Genomic DNA, 20,509 nt, shown 5'->3' on the forward strand with positions numbered 1-20,509 from the left:
AATATTACCAAAGTCACTTGCAACATCTAACAACTACTGTCACTGACTCAGTATGTGGCATAAAGTGTGACTCTCCTTTTAACCAGCTGGCTCATTTCCATGTCTGTCAACCTGGCCTTCTACCATGCTTAGGCCATGACTTGTTCGAGGGTATTGTCTCTTATGACCTTGCATTGTTCATCAGCGAATTAGTCAAGGAGAAGCATTTTACTTACCTGCAATTAAATCGGTGCAAGAACCAGTTCAAATACCAAGGAAATGATGGCTTTGACAAACCAGCAGATGTCCTCCCTGGAAGTGAGAGATTAAGTGGGCACGCAGTTCAAAACTGGTGCCTGCTAAGACTACTACCTCTCTTGGTGGGAGACAGGATCAAGGATCCTTGTAACAATGAGGTTTGGCAGCTCATTTTGCAGTTGAGGGAGATAGTGGAACTTGTCTGTGCACCAGAAATTACAGCAGGCCAAGTAGCCTATCTGAAAGTCATCATTGAAGACTACATATTCCACAGGAAAAAGCACTTCCCTGGTCATTCCCTGAAGCCTAAGCACCATTATTTGTGCCACTATCCAGAGCTGATCATACACTTTGGCCCACTTATTCGCCTGTGGACTCTCAGGTTTGAAAGCAAACACACATTTTTCAAGCAATGTGCCAGAAAATTACAAAACTTCAAAAGTATTTGCCAAACTCTGGCCGAGAGACACCAACTTCTGCAAGCCTATTTGAGTGCAGGCAACCTTTTTCCTGCACCTATACAAGTAGAGAAGGGTACAGAGTTTTATGTACATGATTACAATGACAAGATCAGGTCATCTGTTGCCAGTTACAGGTTTGAATCACAGTCTGCCATGGCCTGTAACAGTGTCACAGTTAAAGGCACTCTTTACAAAAAAGGAATGTTCGTTTTGCTTGGGAGCAGTGATGATGAACTTTATGCTGGGGAAATAAACCAAATCATTATTTGCCATGACTGTGTGCACTTTGTGACAGAGAAACACACCTATGTAAAGTTGAGAGACATGGGAATCTGCTCTGAGTTAGGCAAAGCCCAAGAGCATTATGTTTGCATCAAGCATGATGATTTGCTTGACTACTATCCTCTTCCAGCTTACAAAGTGTTTGACCTGTCACTAATTGCTCTTCACCATTCTTTTTCAGAGGCGGTATAAACAGGCAGGTGATGCAAGTAGACAGGACACCTCAATACTGGAGCAGGCTGTTGAGGTAAAAAATAACTTTAAATTGCGAGAAAAAAAGGTGTATGGTGTATAATTTGATGAGGCATTTGGTGGAGTATCAAACTACATTATTCTGTTATATTCATAACTTACCACAAAGTTGCTGTTTATTTAATATGACTTGTACCTCAACATTTTTGGAATGCACTTACCCACCATCCGAATAGAAATATAAAGTATATTTTGTTGAGCTGTAGTTCAAAGTGTCTGTCTTACAATTGGAGCCAAAGCCAGCGTGACACACAGTGTGTTTAGGGTCTAAAAGTTATGGGAGTGGAACAAATGTATGGTTTAATTTCTAATTTCATAGCACAGTTGAAACTCGTTAAATTGGCATATTTATTTTTAATTTATTGAGATGACTCTTATCCTTGATTAATGAACAGAGGTATTGCAACAAGATGGGAATTGTTCGTCTTAGTGGTGGCACTCTTAGGGCCCCCACTGTTATAATAAATAAAGCACCATTAATTGAAGACTGTACATTGCTGTAATCAATTTGTCTGTCACTCTCTCCTATCTTAAAGAACATGAATCGTGAAGACATAGAGGAAGCAATCTCAACACATCTACCTGGCCTGTCTGCTCAAACTCTTACATCCTTGCTGGAGGTGTTGGAAGAGCTTGGTGTTGAGAGTAGAGCAGACCTTGTTTTACTTGAAGAGAATGATCTGGTGAGATGCCTTTGACCAATCCAGTTCCGTAAGCTGCTGAATGGCCTTAAGAATGAAGGTAAATACACATTTAGATACTGCTGTACAAAAGTTGACCAAATGCACCACCAATTTCAAATAACAGTTTGAAGCTTTTGAAAATGTTCTATTTTCATTAGAGCATGAGTGGGTCATGATGAATATTTGGCCTATGATATCAGTAAAATAGCAAAAATTGCAGAATGTAACATTTTATTAATTGACACTTTTTTCAGCAATATATTTATCTCATGCCTCCCATTTACTTATTGATATTTTCTTGTCCTCTCACTTCTAGCACTTCCAATAGTTGAAATCGAATATGCATTGTCAAATCAAGCAAGACCATCACCAGGGGACAGGAAAGACATGGTGAGGGCAGTTGTTGACCAGATGTTTGAGCATGATCTCAACCCAACAAGAGCAATATGTCACAGCATTGCCCGGAGCATTGTACGGGAATACCCGAAATGTTTTGCTGATGTCGGGAAGAAAGGTGATATTGTTGGAGATGGCAGTCACTCTCTTCTCCAACAAATTAAAGCGAGAGTGGAATACAAAAACAGAAAAAATACCCTTGCGCGGCATCGCCAAGAAAAACAACCGCGCACTGCAGTGGTAGAGGGAGGCAGACTGATGGCAAGAGGCCCTGTGGATCAGTACGGCTGTGTGAGGTGGAGTCCCACAGAACTTCCATCTGGAGAGCTTGAATGAAATCAAAAACCAACTGTCTAACATCTACTCGGAGAAAGGAATGGGCGGGGAAGAGACAGCAGCAGCTCTGATGGAGAAGACATATGTTATCCAACGCCAGTACCTTAACAGTGTCCCTGCACCGGCGGTTGCAGACATTCAGAAGGAGTGGCCTTTTCTGTTTTCACAGAAGGGCCTTTATACCCACTTCGGCCTACTGACAGATGTCTCCATCCTTGTTAAAATGCACGAGGCCATGAACAACAAAGGCAGTACCATCATTCGGTTCTGCCAGGAACTCAGCCGTCATCCCAAAATTGAAGAAATCCTGGCTGATTACGAGCCAGAGACATCAGACAAGGCTGTGTGTGTCCTTCTACTCCTGATGGCATACTTCAAAGAGCCCAAAACCTCCATCATGCTTGAGACTGATGTAAGTTTTTAAAAAGATAAATAAGCATGTAGTGATTGCATAAGTAAGCACACATTTTGCTGCAACAGATGTATGATACAGGGATTTTATTTTACAGCCATGTGCCACTGCCGCTGATGTACAAAGGACACAGGAGCTGCCAAGCACCCCCTGCTTGATTGTACAAGGTATTGTTCCTTTGATTTTAAGTTTATATTTGTATGAAAAATGTGAAAACTGTGAATATTTTATAAATGATTATAAATTCATTACATATGTTTACTTACTGTAACTGGCTGACTGATGTTTTGAAAATTTTTTTGCTAAATTTTGTATCTTATCTCCATCTCTTCTGATTCTGATCTTTTCTGATAATTTTTTTTTTGAGCATTGAATGTTGCTAATCATCTCAATGACACCTTCAGCATTCCACATCTTTATGACAGCACCCATCTGCTTATTTCAGGTGACCTGATAAAGCCAAGGGCGTGGATGTTGTCAATTGAGGAACGAGTGGTGATGGGACCATACAGCAACATCGTGAGCGGGTTGGCTGCGCTTTTTGCCAGCTTCTACAATCTGAATCTTCAGTACCCTGAAGACAGTTCCTGCACTTTGGAGTTTATTCAGAGGTACAGTATAGTAATTTCAAAACTAGCATTGTATTGGATCCTTAGTTGACGCCCTTTTTTACTCAAAAATGAAAATCTTAATGCACACACACACACACACACACACACACACAAAAGAACGTAAATAGCGCCATCTACTGATGGAACAATTATGCATCAAAATCAGTTTTTGTTTTTTGTTTTTTTACAAATCTTTGACTTATCCAAGACTCTGATACCAGATAAAAATATCCCTCCCCCCAGATCATTTATTATATAGAAAATCAGCCTTTGCATTTGAAATATTGAAAATATTTCAATTTTTGTGTGTGTGTTTTTTTTTTGTTTTTTTTTTTTTTACAAAAATTTGCAATGCCATCATAAACACTGGCATTTAAAGGATTAAAATTCTGAAAATAATTGAATATTTGGTAGTTATGATTAGGACTGGAGTTGATTCAAAGAATTATGAAAAAAATCAGAAAAAAAATATTAATGTGTGTGTGACTATTTTTTTACAGTGTAGAAAAGTATAGGGTTTGTCTTTGAAATTTCAAAATAGGTAAAAAACTACACACCTTTGCCAAATATCATGGCTAAAAACATAACATAAAGAAAATAAAACTTGCAAAGGACACTTTTGTCCCTAAGAGGGTATAAAGGTTAATTTAACATAAAAGATCACCTGATATTAATACTTTATTGTTGATTTACAGATGCTTCCTGGGTATCAATCCAGACACTGGCTTGAAGACAAAGAGGAGGCGTGGAGGGATCAACGCACATGTAAGCACTCTAATGCGCAAACTGGTAGATTTCGAGTGGCAGGCAATGTAGACGGTTGTAGAAGGTAGAATGTTTTGTTTTGTTTTGTTTTTTTAAAAACTTGTGAGTGTCCTTATCTAAAAAAATAGCTTGTACGGACAATTAAAGATAATGGACCTACTGACTATGGGGTTATGGCAATGGGCCAGTTTGCCAAAATGTTGAACTGTTCCTTTAAAACATGCCTTAATTGTAGTGGTTATACTATTGTACAGTTTTGCTGTTGCACATTTTAAATCGTTAATTTTTTAAAGCTGCTTGTAAAGGGTGTCCCTTTTGTCATGACCTCTCGATTCCATTCGCAGCCATTTAGATTTTATGTAAGAGCCAAAAAAATCTGTATTTCCTGTGAGTGGTTTACTGTTGCACATTTTTGCTGTTGCACATTTTATACATTTTATAAAGGTGCTTGTATGCTTGTTCTGAATATGTTGGCAGCATGTTTGCCCAGGAAAATTTCCTGTTAAATGTAATATTGCACTTTGCACTTATCGCAAGCTTGATTAAAAAGTGAAAAAAAAATCATCATTTTGTTTTGTTTTCTTTTTTGAGCATAAAGTGAGAGGGTGCAGTAAAATTACAATTAACAAATGGATTTTACAATATATTACTCTGTTAATTAAATTGTAAATTTACAGTAAATTATTGGTTAATAATTGCATTACTTTTACAGTAATTCAACGTAAATATTTTCAAAGCAATTTACTGTACTTATTTCACATTAGTTTACAGTAAGTCCACAGCTAATTACTGCTATATCACTGTAATTCCTGTAATTTACGGTAAAGTGTTGTTGTTTTATTGTAAATTACTGTGGAATAATTACAGTAAAGTACTGTGAATTAATTACGGTAAATTGTTGTGAAAATATTTGCAGCTAATTGCAAATGCAATTATTAACCAATAATTTACAGTAATTTTACAGTGAAATTTCTTACAGTGTAGGGTTAACAGCCAAAAGAAAATAGGGAATTCAGCCTTTGTCAATTACATCCGAAAGCTATGGAACTCACTACCTATATATATGAGAGAAGCCAGCTAACTGAATACTGTTGAAAGAAAGCCGGCAACATATCTCTTTATTTCAGCCATCAGCTCAGACTTTAGCAATACAGGCCTTGAACTCTCTTTTTACACTTCACAGTGCTGAAATTCTTTTAAAATGTTGTATCTTACTTCCCTGTTGAATTCCCTTGTTGGCCTGTTTTATGTTTATTCTGCTGATTTTCACAAGAAACACTCAGTGCAAATAAGTCCCTTACTGTGAAGCATTTTATGCTGTATTTCTTCCATGAAAGGTGCTGTATAAATAATGTCATTATTTTTACTGCTACTATTACAACTAAAACTTACTGGTTATTTTTAGATGCTTAAGTAAAAGAAAGATATCTATAGAAAGCGAAGACCACTGTATATACACCAGACCACAGACCCCCTCTTACATGGCTTCCTTCTCAGCTCAGCTGTAAAGTTACTTAGCTTGGTGGTGCTAGGTGAGCTAGCAGTAAACGCATGCTTCCTTCCTTTCTTCTGTTAATACTGTTGATGAGTGAAGTTCAGTTGAAAGAAAGCAGTTCTTACATAAAATGCTCACAGCAAGGTCTGTGAAATATCTTAAGTAACAGGGTCATGATTTCTGGGAAGGGGCGTTGCTTTTGAGTTTTTCAGATGGTTTGTTTCGACTATTGGAGAGAATTAAGACACTTCTGCAGATATTTCCAAAAATTAGCAACTCACACCAAAAGTATCTAGACTGATGAATAGTAGCCTACACTGTAAAATCTGACAAGCTGATCTTACTTACTCTAATCTTGGAAACCAATTACCTTGAAAAAGGAAAGTAAATTTAACTATTAATTTTAAATTATGTTGTATATTATTATGCCACAGTCTCTAGGTTTTCGTTTGATATCCAGTGTCTGCAAAAAATATTGTTGCATATTTATGATCCCTGGTTTACGCCATTAGTTTGTTTACTATGACATGACTGCTGTTGTCACATTGCAAACCAAAATGAATCATTAGAGTACAGCCCTCGTTCTTTCTAACTGTTAGCAACTTCAGTTAACCAAATTAATCCGACTTGATCATGGAGTTACTAAAACTCTGAAAGATTGATTTAATTAATTCTGTCATTTTAAGTTGCAACAACTTCACGAAACTAAGTAAATATAACTAAAGTTTAAGTTAACTTCAAAGTAGATAGGTACATATAAATTAACCTAGAGGGCCTTCTTTAATATTACACATACTCTGCACACAAAATATGCTTTTCAAAATCAAGCTTTAAAAAAATATTATACATTAATATTATTTTCTACTTTCATTAAGGCAATTTTTAACCATCAGTCCCAATCATAAAAATCAAATGATAATTCATTTTCAGAGTTGTAACCCTTGTAACATTGATCTTTATACATTATTATTTTTTATCCAGTATCAAATACTCACAATCATACTGCTCTGCACACAAAATGCACTTCTCAAAATCAGGCTATAAAAATATTATACATTATATGGTTTTCTACTCTCATTGAGCTTATTTTTAACCAACATCAGTCCTAATCATAAATATCAAATATTCATTAATTTTCAGAATTTTAACCACTTAAATGCCATTTTTTATGATGCCACTCTAGTCTTAGACCCCACCCGCCCACCCGCAAACACGAACACACAGACGCAATATGAATTGTGTTCAACTTACATGGTAAGTAGATTTTTTGGTTGAACACAGCCTGAGATGCGTCAATGATTAGCAGAAACATTGACTGTGATCCTGCATCTCATGGAAATAGCATGTATTTTCTCCATATGCCAAATATGGTAAAAATTACGTCATCAGGTGGAAAATAGTAAAAATGGCAAATTCTAAGGCAAAAGCCCAGAATGGCACCCAGAAATAATACAATGCACGTGTTTATGCTTTGATGGCCAAAAATGTCAGTTTGAATGGGTTTCAATGGAGCATTTTTTGCCTTAGCAGTCTGAATGTAACAATATTGTTCATACAGTGTATTTTAGACTTATTATATGAGCTGAGCAAGAAATTCCAAGATCTAACAAAAATAGGGCCTACATAATCTTTCCAAAATTTATGCCATAGGCTATGCATCAACACAGCCAAAATGAAAAAAAGGAATAATGAAAATGCACCAAATAGTTGCTAAGGGTTACGATTAATGGTTATATTTAGGAAATTAAGAGAGTCACTCCAGACTACTGAGCCATAGCACATTTTTAATTTTAGGTCATTTTTCAAGGCAATCTGTTTCCCATTTTTGTTAAGTAAAATTAACATTTTGCTGATAGTAACTTAAACGTGAGTAGTAATTGAAATGTAGACTTTATCTTAGGCCTTCATTGTAGTGGGCTATTTAGCCCACTTCATTGTAGTGGGCTATTTAGCCCACTACAATGAACACTAACTCTAACTCTAACTGTTGAAAGCACATATGTAAAGCCTGACTCTGTTAGACTGCTCAAACAACAGGTTTGAATTATGGATGTATTATAAGGAAGTCTGGATATAGCCGTGGGGGCGGGGCCTCATTCATTCCTATGAGAGCTGCTCAGTGGCGCATGAAGCAGAGAAAACTCTTTTTCCGATTCAGAAAAGTGCAAAATACCTGGATCTACTGGCCCATGGAGCATGCGTAGAAGTGATTAACGACAGCTGAACGCCGCCGAGTGTACCCAAACATTAACTGACTCGCTCACACAGATGACCCGAGTGCTCGAAGTGAACAGCAGCGGTGCACAAGCATTGCTCTCGTAGTAGCTTAGCTTATTAGCAAAAGCAGCTAATCGGCGGTATAACGACAGCGCTGTCGGTTTTAATATTTATGTGATTATCAGATAATGGTATATTTATCTCTCTTTACACACACACACACACACACACACATATACATACAACTCATCAGGGAATCATATCGTAATCACGACCAGAGAAATCAAATTAACAGAATCAGAATGTGTTGTGCCCATAAAAAGGTAATAAAAGTGGGTGCCTTGTAACATTGCCCCGTGTTCTATCACACAGCTCAACTTTTAAAAATACTATGTTCAGTACCTTTTAGTAACTGTTACTAGTGCTCTGCGCTGTTCACTGATAACCGGTAGTTTGAATACAGACCGTAGACTGTATATACGGTCTCTGATACAGACACGGTAAGACATCCATATTACAGCTTTACAGCCAGCACTGTATGGATGTGTTGTAAAATGCTAAAAATGATGAATTGAGTTACATGCGCGCTCTCATGGTAGAGTCCCGCGGTTCTTAAAAATAGCGCATTTTACGTCTTTAGGACTTAATGTTTTTAATAATGGCTATAAAAAATGCGTTTTGAAAAGTCAACATGTCTCAAAAAAATATCCAGTGATTTAAGGAGGTCTCTTTCCCAACGTTAACAAACGGGGAAAAGTCTTTCTGGGCCAGTGTGCATCACGTGACGCTGTAGTTTCGCTTCAGAGGGTGGCGCACTTCCTGGGGGCTTGGTTTGAATCATGGATGTATTATAAGGAAGTCGGTTTGAATGTGATGCTCTTGAGTGGAAGCGCACACATCTGGACGCGCTCATTCCCTCAGAGCGGGGGTGCCGTCACGCTGTCCCTGCTCCCCCCTCCGGCAGCTCCGCAGTGGTACGCTCCGTGCTGGATGCATACAGCTCATTGACCAGCGGACAGTAGTCATTAGTACCAGCAGAACCCCGGAGCCTCCGACAGACCCTCCGCCTCTCCGTCCTGTCATGAAACAGACTCTTAGCGAACTGATGAGGATGAGCAGGATATGCCGGATGGTATTTGCCACTTGTTTGGGATCCTTTATTCTGGTCATCTTTTATTTCCAAAGTATGTTCCAACCAGGTAAGATCTCCCTCCTCTCTCGGCTGTGTGTGTGTGTGTGTGTGAGAGAGAGATATATATAGAGAGAGATGTATTGCATCTTATCTGGCAGCCTCCTGGCATGTTGACACATGGATTTGTTGGGGCTGTACAGTAACGCAGCGGATAAATAATTGATAGCTGTTCCGCGTGAACGCGTAAAGCATCCAGCCGGAGAACACGGCTTTAAATCAATCTTTGCTGTTGTACAATTAGTATGGGTCGATTGTCTTGCTGCACCTCAGTCCGGCTTTTGTTCAGGGAATGCTTCGGGTGTAATTGGATGTGAGCAGCCGGGCGCTGTCGCCTCGCTTCCCCTCTGCTGACAAGTGGCATGGAGATGGGAGGGCAGCCTTTTTGTCTGCGGAAACGTGGCTTGGCGACGGGAATCGGTGCATGGGCGTCAGTGGGGTTTGGCAAAGTGGGCAGGCTGAAGCTATCCACATCTGATCCACCTCGAGAATGTGACCACGACAGCAAAGACTGAGCTATAATGGGAAAATCAATTTGGAGTCCACATCTAAAAATAAAGCATCTGTAAGAGAATTCAACCCGATGTCTTCTCTACTCTGCGCGCATCTGGGGACCCCCTCAACAATTTATCACGTACTACAGTAAGCCTTCTCCACGCTATTAGGAGATTTGATATGTTGCTTTGTCAAATTCTCTTTTCAGTGAATCAACGCCCATGGATGTGATCCCCGTGTACAGCAGCTATCTGTGCGCCAAAATCACACAAGCCTGCATTCAGACGCGCAGAGCAGGGGAGGAGCGCGGTGTTCTTAGTGCTGCTGACCTACAGTACAACTGATTCACTGTATGTTGGGAAAGGAGAAACATCTTTCTGGTATTTATTTTCCACGAACAGAAACTGAATAATCCCTGAGCAGAAATGATAATCCCATAATGCTGCTGCAGGAGACAGTGTCTGCAGGGCTGATCTCAGACAACCTGCATCGTGCTTTATGAGAGTGTGACATCTTGTACACATCACATCCATCTACTGTTTTTAGGTGATGATGTGAAAGCAGAAATAGTGGAGCTCCTGGTGTGTGCTGGAGTAATGGGGCTACTGGGATGACAGAGGGAAGAAACACATACCAGTATGAGTGTCAGCAGAGCATACTGGACAGTCATCCACACTAGCATGAAACCAAAGCAGACATGCTGTCACATCCCTGATCAAAAGGTGTTTATGTGGAGATGCAGATTCTCAGATGTTGTTCTGAGAATCTTGATTTCAACCCAATTAATTAATTCAAAACACTTTAAAAATGGACCAGAGACATAGGCCCATGAAAGCTGCAGAATGCATGTTTTATGAATTCTCCACATTAATGAGATGCTGAAATTTGTGTCCTGTAGCAATAACTTTGTACGGAGTGAGACCTCTCTTCTGTGGAGTGTCATTAAATGAGCTTACAGGCAGGGAATTGATTATAAATATTGAACCAAGACTACAATAAACCCCTGTCAGGGACCCCTGTATCCTGCTCCCAAAGTGGTGCCAATCTCCACAGGCATTGCATCAGCTTCTGGCCAACTCGCACACACACACGCACACACACACACACACACACACACATAGAGCACAAAATGGATGTGTAATTGTGTTGTGGTGATGACAGGGTGCTGCATCCAGGATGCTGTAATTGAAAAGGTGGCGTCTGAAGCAGGGTGTCAGTGCAGGAGCTGGACAGAAGTTTTAATGCTGCAGTGTGTATTTATGTGTGATTGCACAGGTAAGAAGGATATTAGTGAGTAGTGTGTGTAAGCGTTGTTTGCTTCCTTTGCAGCTCTTCCTACCTCAGTCTGTTTACCTTCTTTGTGAATAACTTCAGCCCTCTGTCATAATCCCCTCTCTTAATTCATGTTTTTACTCTCCCCTTTCTTCCCACACACATGGCAGCACCATTGTTGTCCATCAGATAAAGTTCCAGGCAGTGTCTCCCTGCTGCAGGCATGTTTGGTGAGCCTGGAAATCCTGTCTGACCTCCTAGTGTAAACACTCACCTCTCCTCCAGGACCTACAGGGTCGTGACCTCTTGTAGAGTCAGAGGAGGGGGAGATGCTGTGGCCTGTGTGTGTGCACTGTGTGCACACACACAGTGCAGGGCTTTAGAGATTTGCAGTAAATTCAAAATAAAAAAGGAATTAAAGTGTTATGATTTCTACTTCTTATCTTCTGTGCATCCACTGTGACTAAGAAGCTTCTCCATCTGGTGTGGAAGCCGAAGAGCGAACAGACCTGGGGGACATTAGCCTGCAGTGCTGTATTTGACAGCCGTTTGAGAAAACGCCAAATTAAATTTAGTTTGGAGTGTTGTGCCAGCCTGAGTCAAAGCAGGCAGAAATCATGGCAGCAGTCAAAACATTATTTAAGCCTGTTCTCATGCTCTGTGTCCAGTTAAGCTATTTGCACCTGTGTGTTGAAGGAATATGCCAATGTTTTGTTAAAAAGTGCTGTTGGTGTGGTGGATGGGGATGTCCTGACCAGTGGTGCCCCCAGGAGTTATTTCAATGGGGGATACAGATGGGCTGAGGGTAAATCTTGGAGTAGCACACCAGATCAAAAAGCCATAACTGAATTTCAGGTATTTGATGATGGTGTTGAAGTGTATAGGGTAATTACAGTCTATGTCAACATAAGAGTTACATAATCACATACTGATATACTTTTATACTTTGATTTCCTTTTTAAAGTAAATATTACTAATTATCTAATGTTTATAGACAAATTGCAGTACCAAGAGTGGGCAGTATGGCCTATACATAATATTGTGATATTTTTAAGTTTTATCATAATACACAATCTATCTATCTATCTATCTATCTATCTATCTATCTCTCTCTCTCTCTCTCTCTCTCTCTCTCTCTCTCTCTCTCTCTATATATATATATATATATATATATATACATATATATACATACATACATACACAGCTCCTCTAAATACTATAGACTGCAAAAATACTAAGCTACTAAATGAACTACTGTTTAAATCTTCTTAAATAAAGTACTGTTATCATAATATTAAATTCTAACCTTCCTTGAGGCCTGAGCAGGGTGCTTCCCTGGCGGGGAGAAGCAGTGAGGAGAGTCCATCGAGCCAACATTATACATCATATCTACAACACTGTCAGGACTAAGGACTGAAGGACAGAGACTGAGCCCGGCAGCACTCTCCAAGGTGTGTTTGTGTTTGATAGAGAGAGAGATTTTAAAATCAGAACAAAGAAAACCAAAGCTCCCTGGATATACACATATTAATGTGATTTGGGTGAACTGATGATTTAATATGCTGTACACTAAAGCATCAGCACAACGTTATCCACCAGAGACTTGTGATTTGGGGCCAAACCTCTTATCCTACAGTGGCCAAAATTCCCAAAAGTTGGTGAAGTCCTTAAAGAGTCAAGTTGTAAATTGAAATTAAATATTCAATCTGACAAAATGTCTGCTAGCATCATAGAGAGCTCACATTAGAATATCACTCCGTTTATTTACTGACAGCTGTTCTCTCTGCCTGCCTGAAACATTGAGTCATGAGCAGCAAAAGCTCTTTTCCAAAATGAACACAGGGGTTTTGAAAGCAAACTGCACCCTACAATAGATTCTCTGTACAGTACACATAGCTGCACACACAAACACAAACAGCCTGCTGGTGAAACGCGGGTCAGCCGTGCCAAATGAGGGTTGTCACGCCTTTTGTTATATTTCAGCCAAAAGAGCCGGCTGGTTTAGTTTAGCCGCTGCTTGCTAACAGCCATGAGTAAGGACCTGGGCTCTTCCACCTCCATCTTGTCTGTGTGACTTCACTTTGAGCCTGAGGTTACTCTGTGCCTGTGACACATGGAGTGTGCCTCATCAGTTCGAGCGTCTGCTGCTCCTTTAAAGGCATTGTTGCTGCTGAGCTCAGCACCACTAATAAGGCAGTTTGCTCTGTAGGCTGCTTGTTGGTCTCTTTGTGAGAGCCTCTGGGAAATTTCTGAGTCTGTGTATGTGTGAATGTATGTGTGTGTGTGTATGTGTGTGCTGAGACTGCAGCTCTGTTCACCCACTGTACTGTGTCATTTTTCAGTCTGTGAGTAGTAACCTGCTTGTGCACTCAGGCCTCAAAATTGCCCGCTCACATGTCTTGTCTCTCACTATGGTACAAACCTTTGACGCAGTCACGTCACTCAGAGACACACCTCAGTGACCTGGTTTAAAATCCCAACTTGGTATTTTTGGCTGGACTGCAGTAAAGTGGAAGCCAGTCCTGTTAAGTGTGTCAATTGAGTGAGTGATGATGTTAAACCATTGGTTGGTTTCCTCATCTTTCAGAATGAATCGACATGACAGACTTTTGGCTGGTAATGCCTTTTCCTCTGTGATCAATCAGCTGATCCCCTTTTAATACATACAGGGCTGTTGTTGCTGCTGTGCAGGGCGTTTGTTACACTACTAACAAAGCTTACTCAGAAGGCTTCATTTAAGACATTCCGTGGCTTTGTATAAGTGTTTCAAACATGGTATTTCGACCATGTATTTATGACATGGCTTGATCAGTTATAAGAGAAGCATGGTGTCGCTGTAGCAAGTTTAAGGCCGAGCGAGAGAGAAAGTGACGGTGGATGCACTGAAAGCAAAGAGGTGTTGGTGATCGAAGCAGAGAGGAAATCAACAGTAAAGTTGTCAAGTGATAGTAAAGTTTCAACACAGGCACCAGAAAAAAAGTTGCCATTGAACCTTTCTATAAACCACAGATATGTTACATTTGTGCATCATTTTATAGTGGATACGAAAAGTTTATGTTCCTCAACAACGCTGTGGTTAATATGTGGTTATGTTTAGGCACAAAACCACTTGGTTACGATTTGGAAAATAATATGTTTTGGCTTACAGCACCTACATTTGATTGTCTCAAAGCAATGCAGCGCAATGTGTCAGCGGAAAAAAAAAGCAAGGCAGGTGCCAGAAACATGCTGGAAATGCTGCAGAGTAGGGCTGTGCCATATCATATCCTTTACCATAATACTGGTGTAATTTGTTTTACTTTATTAAGAAAAATGTATATTGTGATTGTGTCAATAATTTGACTTGTTGACATTATGATGCCATACTGTTACACACAGCAACAACAAACATGGCTTAAACAGAAATTGCTACCAGCTCCATGGTGGAAGAGTTCAGTTCCAAAAAAGGAAGCAACATCAGTCATTTGGAACCAGTGGCCTGGGTGTCCTGAATATTTTTGCCTGTGCTTTTCAGACTTGCAGCTTAGAGTAAACTAAGTCAGTGGCTTCGATGGCAGCAGCACAGTGCCTCTCTTTCCCTCTCTTTTTTTGCAATGTGCTGTATGTTGTAATATAAGACTTCATGACAGGCAGACTATTACATTTATGTTGACATATAAAACTGTGACACTTTTTTTTGCAATTATATATTCTTGAAATTGATAAAATATTTTTCAGTATTTGTTATCAAGAATATAATTATTGCAAAAATACCTTAAGGCCTTATCACCCACCACTACCACAAAGGGTTGGCAGTTAACAGGCTGTGTTGTTGTTTGTTGGTTTCGAACAGTAGCACGCCATCCACTGTCCCCAGAAAGTAATTTTGAGATGATACGGATGAAATGTGCAAATGTAACATATCTGTGGTTTGCAGAAACGCACAATGGCATCATTTTCTACTGGCAACTGGGCTGACAGTGAAGGCTTCAGTTTGTCTATGAATAACTCTCAGCTTTTCACGACCAGAACAAAGTTTCTGTGTGCCTTGCTTCCCAACTGCTGGCATGTTCACAACTATCATGGGATGCAATCTGGTGCAATCTGTTTAATAAGGTAGCCTAACACAAACCACTGCCTGCACACTCTATGCTGGCAGCTGACTGAAACAGGACAGTAACACTTAAGTGTAAAAACAGAATATTTGTTTTAAAGTAAAAAAAGTTAGTGTCCTGGCTGCCTTAAATTATTAAGTCGACTGAATTTGAGAAAACAAGTTGAATCATTACAAAATTACCTTAACTTGTCTTCTCAAATTCAGTCAACTTAAAATTTTAAGACAGCCGGGACACTAACCTTTTTAAGTTCAAACAAATTGTTTATTTTTTACAGTGTTAGAGTGTAGGTGAAGAAGTCAGAACAACAACTAGTTAAAAATAGCATGAATAAATTGTAGAATTTATAAAATGAAAGCAGTCCGTAATTATTTGACTCATAGTCATAGCCATGCTATATGACATGCTACCTCAAAGAACAAATGGCCTCTGCAGAACACTGCAGAAGAACAGTTAATATCTAGGGATTCATAGTACAGATACCACTGGATATCCTTGAAACAATTAGGGCACAAAAAATGGCACTTTGCCACTACATGGTACCGGGTCTACTCTACTCGCCTTTGGTATTGGGTACTTTTCTGGGGGTTGTTTTCCATTAGAAGATAGTACCTCGTCAGTGTAGCTAGTCATCATAGCGACATGACATCAGTTTCAACATGACACACACACATACGCACAGGGTTTCGAATTAAACAGTTACTTTCGGGGGAGCTCCATTTTCCGGTACGCACTACTAAATATGTAACATTCATAAAGTGTGCGGCAGTGCGCGGTCAATAACAGGGTTACTGCTAAATTTTTTTTAGTAATACCTGCCGTTAACATTTCCTCTCTCTCTCTGTCCCTTCTGTCGGATGATAAGGACTTCATTTGAGTACGTAAATGTTGAAGGTTGAGCGCAGCAGAGATGGCCACAGCAACGATAGACATAGAAGTTAGAGAATAATGGAGACAGATGTTCTAAAATGGAATGTAATGAGTGAATAAACACACAACATTGACATATTACTTCTATACTATTTATTATTCCAGGAACCATTATGTGCAGAAAATATATAATCTGTAACACAAAAGTGAACCATTTTTTTAGAGCCCCCTCTGAAATCTCAAGGGAGGCTTTCAGGGGATCCGAGCTCCCCTTAGCCCCCATAATTCGAACTATGCATACACACAGAGTTGCACTCGCTGGATACACTCGTCGGCCAGCAAGTGAGGAACGTTTGTATCTCCTCAAGCGACAACGGCGTGATCTTTCCGGTTGGCAGTTTGGGAAAGAAAAAAATGATACAAAACTGCGGCCGCAACAATAGCTTGGCTGTTTGCACTGTTCAGAGTATTCCGTGCGTGCCGTGCATTGAAGACGCACTGAAAGACTGATGTTTCTCTCTCTGACCAATCAGTGGTCTGCAGTGTTTCACGTCACAGTACCTAGTCGGCTGTTTTTGGAACCCCAGGAGAGCAGGTACTAAAAAGGTGGTACTAGGTACCAGGTACTTTTTCCTAATAGAAAACCAAAAAAAGGCGAGTAGACTAGAGTAGAACCGATACCATGTAGTGGAAAAGCGCCATTAGTAAACAAACTTACCATATACTTGGTTCCAACCTGGTCTTGTTTTAACTCTCTGTGTGCCTGTGTGTGTGACGGAGAGATTTCCATAACGACAAACATACAACAAAGCTACACTGGTTTGGGGCAAGGAATGGGAAAAGAGAGAATGAGGGATTCTTGCCTGGTATTTCAACAGGAAACTTGAAATTCCTCACCTTCATTGGTCAGAAGGAGACTGCTAAGTAACTGAGGTCGGTGACCTCAAACATGGGACACTGCAGTTGGAGAAATGGGCTGCGGTGCTTAAACCTTCCTATAAAACATTTGTAGTGTTGCCTTGGAGGTTTTCACTCTGAGGACACTGCGGACTATGAAGAGTTGTCAAAGTGTAATCTAAACATCATTATCATTGTGATATTTACACACCAACTATCACCAAACACAAAGTGGCAGCTGATGCCAGCACATGGCAGAGCAAAACCCATTAACGCCTCCTTACAAAATAGTCACTGCTGGAAGTTCAGTGATGTAGTGACCACTTACTGGTTGAGTGACCCAGCTAACATGATAGCTTCCACCAAGGGGGAGTTACCTCTCCTTTACTGACATGATTAATGTCGCAGACTACTCTGAGCTTAACATGAACATCTGTCTTTTTTTGTCCATAATAGCAAGCTAGCTGGCCTGGGACAACTGAGATCTGTTTATGTTGTGGACCGTCCATCTCAAGCAGCTTCATTCAGCCCCTGCATTTTTACACAGAAACAAATGATTGAATGTTATTGTTTTTCCAGTTTGCAGACATTTACGGCCGCTGTTCTTCTTCTTTGCATAAGCCACTATGCTAACAGCTAGGGATTCACGATACTGGGCTCACGATACATTTTTTTCATGATTTTTTTTTAATATAAAATTTTAATATAAATTTTTTTTATAAAATGAAAAAATACTGGCTGAAAAATATTCTGTTTATAATTTCAAACAAAAAATATACAAAATACTGCATTTTTTCTTCTTTTCTAAATCAAATTAAAGATTCCTTTTTTATTTCTTAGGTAGGGTATAAATGCAAAACACTAACTATGCAATGTAAGCACTTCTGGATATTCACAACGTCCCCTGCTGTAAAAAAAAACCAAAACAAAATTCACTCTGGACAGAAGTGGCCATTTCCCATTCATGAGTGATAAGTTAGGCACTCTCTTTGGTCTCTTGTATTTGTTTGGGCAAGGAAGGTTGCAACGGTGCTTGTAGGTGTGGTTTGGCTGTGTACTTGTCTTTAAGGAGTAACGTGTGTAGGTGGGGCTGACCGAAGCTCCGGCTCACATGCTGCATTATGTTAGTTGTACCATTTGTGTAGTTCAGCACCCTCTTGTAATATTTACAGACTGTTTTTGCCTTTTCTGTTACCATCTCGCCTTTATTACTTTCTGGTGAAACTGGAGGGTGCATCTTCTCTTTCAGTATTGCCTGTCACGGAGCCTTTGCCTCGTCTTATTTACGTACGTGAGTTGTATCTAGTCTCGGACATGACGTAGGAAGTTGAACACATAGTGACATGGCACGTCGATCAAGCGAAGGGGTAAGCAGATTACGCCCTCTGCTGTTAAAAAAAGTATCACGCTTTATTTTTTTAATTTCACCTATTTAAATGTAACATAATTTGTATCGATTCTTAACTGCCTTGCGATGTATCGTTAAATTACGAATAACAGCTGCTTTTAAATCTCCCATGTTGGGTGACACTCAAACATGTCCTCATGATAACATCTGTCCAGCCTTCCATTTCACGTAGAGCTCATTATGGTGCTGTCATGGCGTCCTCCATGGCTCAGAGGTGAGACCATGCTGTCCCCCGGACCTTATATACAGAATAATGAGGCGCCATAATGGTGTGATATTGCCACCTCGAACTGGCAGTTTAAAATGAGGTACAGGTATGACAAGACTCACTGAAGAATCAAATATTCAGTGATAATTTGATTTCTCAACATGAAATTGGAAGTCTGAGATCAGAAAGGACACAGATAGGAGTTTCCCATCACAAATGAACTTCAGATCAGACAAGCACTTTGGATATTGTTGTGTAATGAGGCCCATGAAGAACTAAATGAAAATAAACAGTATTTTGCACCAATAATCAGTGAGAGGGGCTCAGAGAGAAGAGGTGAACTTTACTAATCTCTCTGCTCATCTCATGCTTGTGTTCACTTCAGTCATAAGATTTGTATTCTTTGACAACACAGTTTATTTTCTATGTTCAAGCGATAGCATCACATTTGAAATGCACCTCAGTACATATTCAAAGGCAGAAGCAGCTGTGTGAGGAAACTGCAGGTCACTTTCATTCAGCTCAACGGATCTGAGCTGAAACTGCTGCTGTGCAGGAGAGAGGAAGCCCTCCTGCTTCTTTGTCAGGGACTGCTCAGGTTTAAGTGTGTAATAAAAGGCTGTCTTCCTATTTCAGTGTTCCACACAGAGCCCCCCCCCACCCACCCGCTGGCCCCAGTCATTGTCCCCTGCCTTAGTGTGTGTGTGTGTGTCTGTTGTGAGACTGTATCCAGGATATCCTCTTTGTGAGATGTCAGTACTGTGGCTGTTTTCCTTCCCAGCTCTGCTTTAAATCCCACATCAAACATTAGTCCATAAGGGGGGAGGGGTGGATCCCTTGCTGAGTCCAACCAAAGCCTCCACAACCATCACCAATACACCCAGATCAGCTGCCTCTCATACTGTAAGCCTTTCTGTTTCTCGGCAAAGGTGCCCAGTGTCCTTTGTGATCTGAACTCCTGCTACAGTCTCTCTGAAATCTCTAAATTCAGTCAGGCCGGGCTTAGTGTGGGTAGAATCTGGCTCTAGACCATGTAGTCTGTGAGTGTTTTAAGTGCCCCACATGTCCTCCTGAATCTCTCTGTGAGTAACTCGGAGCAGACCGACTGTGACGTTTCACAGTCTGGACTTTGGCTCAGGCAACAGCCGGAGGGCAAAGCTGAGGACCCTTCATTTACTAGAATGAGTTGATAACCATCTGCACAAGCGTCTGGACTTCATTAGAGAGGCGATGAAAGGGCTGCCACAGAGGACACACACACACACATACACTTTTCAAGATCACTTTAAGTAGTGTGTAAAAGAATGTAGCCTAGATTGGCAAGATTTCCTTAACTGTCTCGCCATCTGACTTCACTTTTGTCCTTGAAGGTATAGAAATAGTGCACACACACACACACACACACACACACACACACACACACACACAGCTTTTACAGCCATTAAGGCATTAGTAGAATCAGTGAGACATCCCCATAGCTCAGCAAGCAGGTTTATTCTTTGAGGAAACAATAAACAGACACTGGCTGCCCTTCAGTGAGTGTGTGTGTGTATTAGAGAGAATAGCCCTGCCTCCAGTTTTGCATCCCTGATAACTTCATGTGCACATCATCGGAGAGGCCTCCCTGCCTTAGGGGAGTTACACACATGAAACACACACCCTCACTCAGTTGTCCTCAGCAGACACACAGCGGGAGTGTTGCACATGGGAAAATTGCCGTCACCCCCACCCTCTCTCTCTCCGAAAAACCACTGTCTGTCTGGAGAACAGGAGTCAGCTGTGTCTGTGCTCCTCCTCACCCAACTTGTACAAGTCTGTTATTGTGACCAAACTGTCATAAAACTGGAGTGAAGTGTGTGTCCTCATGTTGGAATATTAATGGGTAAAAGGTGTTTCGACGCAGACGTCTGTATTTAACAGATAATGGTT

The 20,509-nt window shown here is 40.4% G+C and overlaps 2 protein-coding genes and 1 long non-coding RNA gene across 4 annotated transcripts in view; all 3 read left to right on the forward strand.

Moving 5' to 3' along the window:
- The first annotated feature begins 271 nt into the window (after window positions 1-271).
- LOC148185960 (uncharacterized) lies at window positions 272-2,368 on the forward strand. Its single transcript, XR_015775580.1, has 3 exons — window positions 272-1,227; window positions 1,769-1,973; window positions 2,232-2,368. It is a non-coding gene; the product is annotated as an uncharacterized LOC148185960 (long non-coding RNA).
- A 117-nt stretch (window positions 2,369-2,485) lies between these two features.
- LOC148185961 (uncharacterized) lies at window positions 2,486-4,976 on the forward strand. The gene is made up of 4 exons (XM_088072958.1): window positions 2,486-3,059; window positions 3,157-3,226; window positions 3,505-3,670; window positions 4,366-4,976. The coding sequence occupies exons 1-4, from the start codon at window positions 2,688-2,690 to the stop codon at window positions 4,484-4,486; spliced, it is 729 nt and encodes a 242-aa protein (XP_087929084.1). The 5' UTR covers window positions 2,486-2,687; the 3' UTR covers window positions 4,487-4,976.
- Window positions 4,977-9,151: 4,175 nt separating this feature from the next.
- chst11 (carbohydrate (chondroitin 4) sulfotransferase 11) overlaps window positions 9,152-20,509 on the forward strand; it is a 181,322-nt gene continuing 169,964 nt past the window's right edge. Inside the window, exon 1 of one of the 2 annotated variants that reach the window (XM_042510939.2) lies at window positions 9,152-9,346. In XM_042510939.2, the coding sequence (XP_042366873.2) occupies window positions 9,229-9,346 (118 nt within the window). In that variant the 5' untranslated portion in view covers window positions 9,152-9,228. The remainder of the gene's footprint in view (window positions 9,347-20,509) is intronic. The other variant, XM_088072359.1, reaches the window with a different exon arrangement.

The sequence above is a fragment of the Plectropomus leopardus genome, chromosome 22 (genome assembly GCF_026936395.1).
Source record: "Plectropomus leopardus strain MGB_pleo_1.0 chromosome 22, ASM2693639v1, whole genome shotgun sequence".
Classification (NCBI taxonomy): domain Eukaryota; kingdom Metazoa; phylum Chordata; class Actinopteri; order Perciformes; family Serranidae; genus Plectropomus; species Plectropomus leopardus.

Coding starts and splice junctions, on each gene's coding strand:
- LOC148185961 (XM_088072958.1), top strand. CDS start 2,688: ATGGGCGGGGAAGAGACAGCAGCAGCTCTGATGGAGAAGACATATGTT. Junction 3,227..3,504: donor CCCCTGCTTGATTGTACAAG/GTATTGTTCCTT, acceptor TGCTTATTTCAG/GTGACCTGATAAAGCCAAGG. Junction 3,671..4,365: donor ACTTTGGAGTTTATTCAGAG/GTACAGTATAGT, acceptor GTTGATTTACAG/ATGCTTCCTGGGTATCAATC.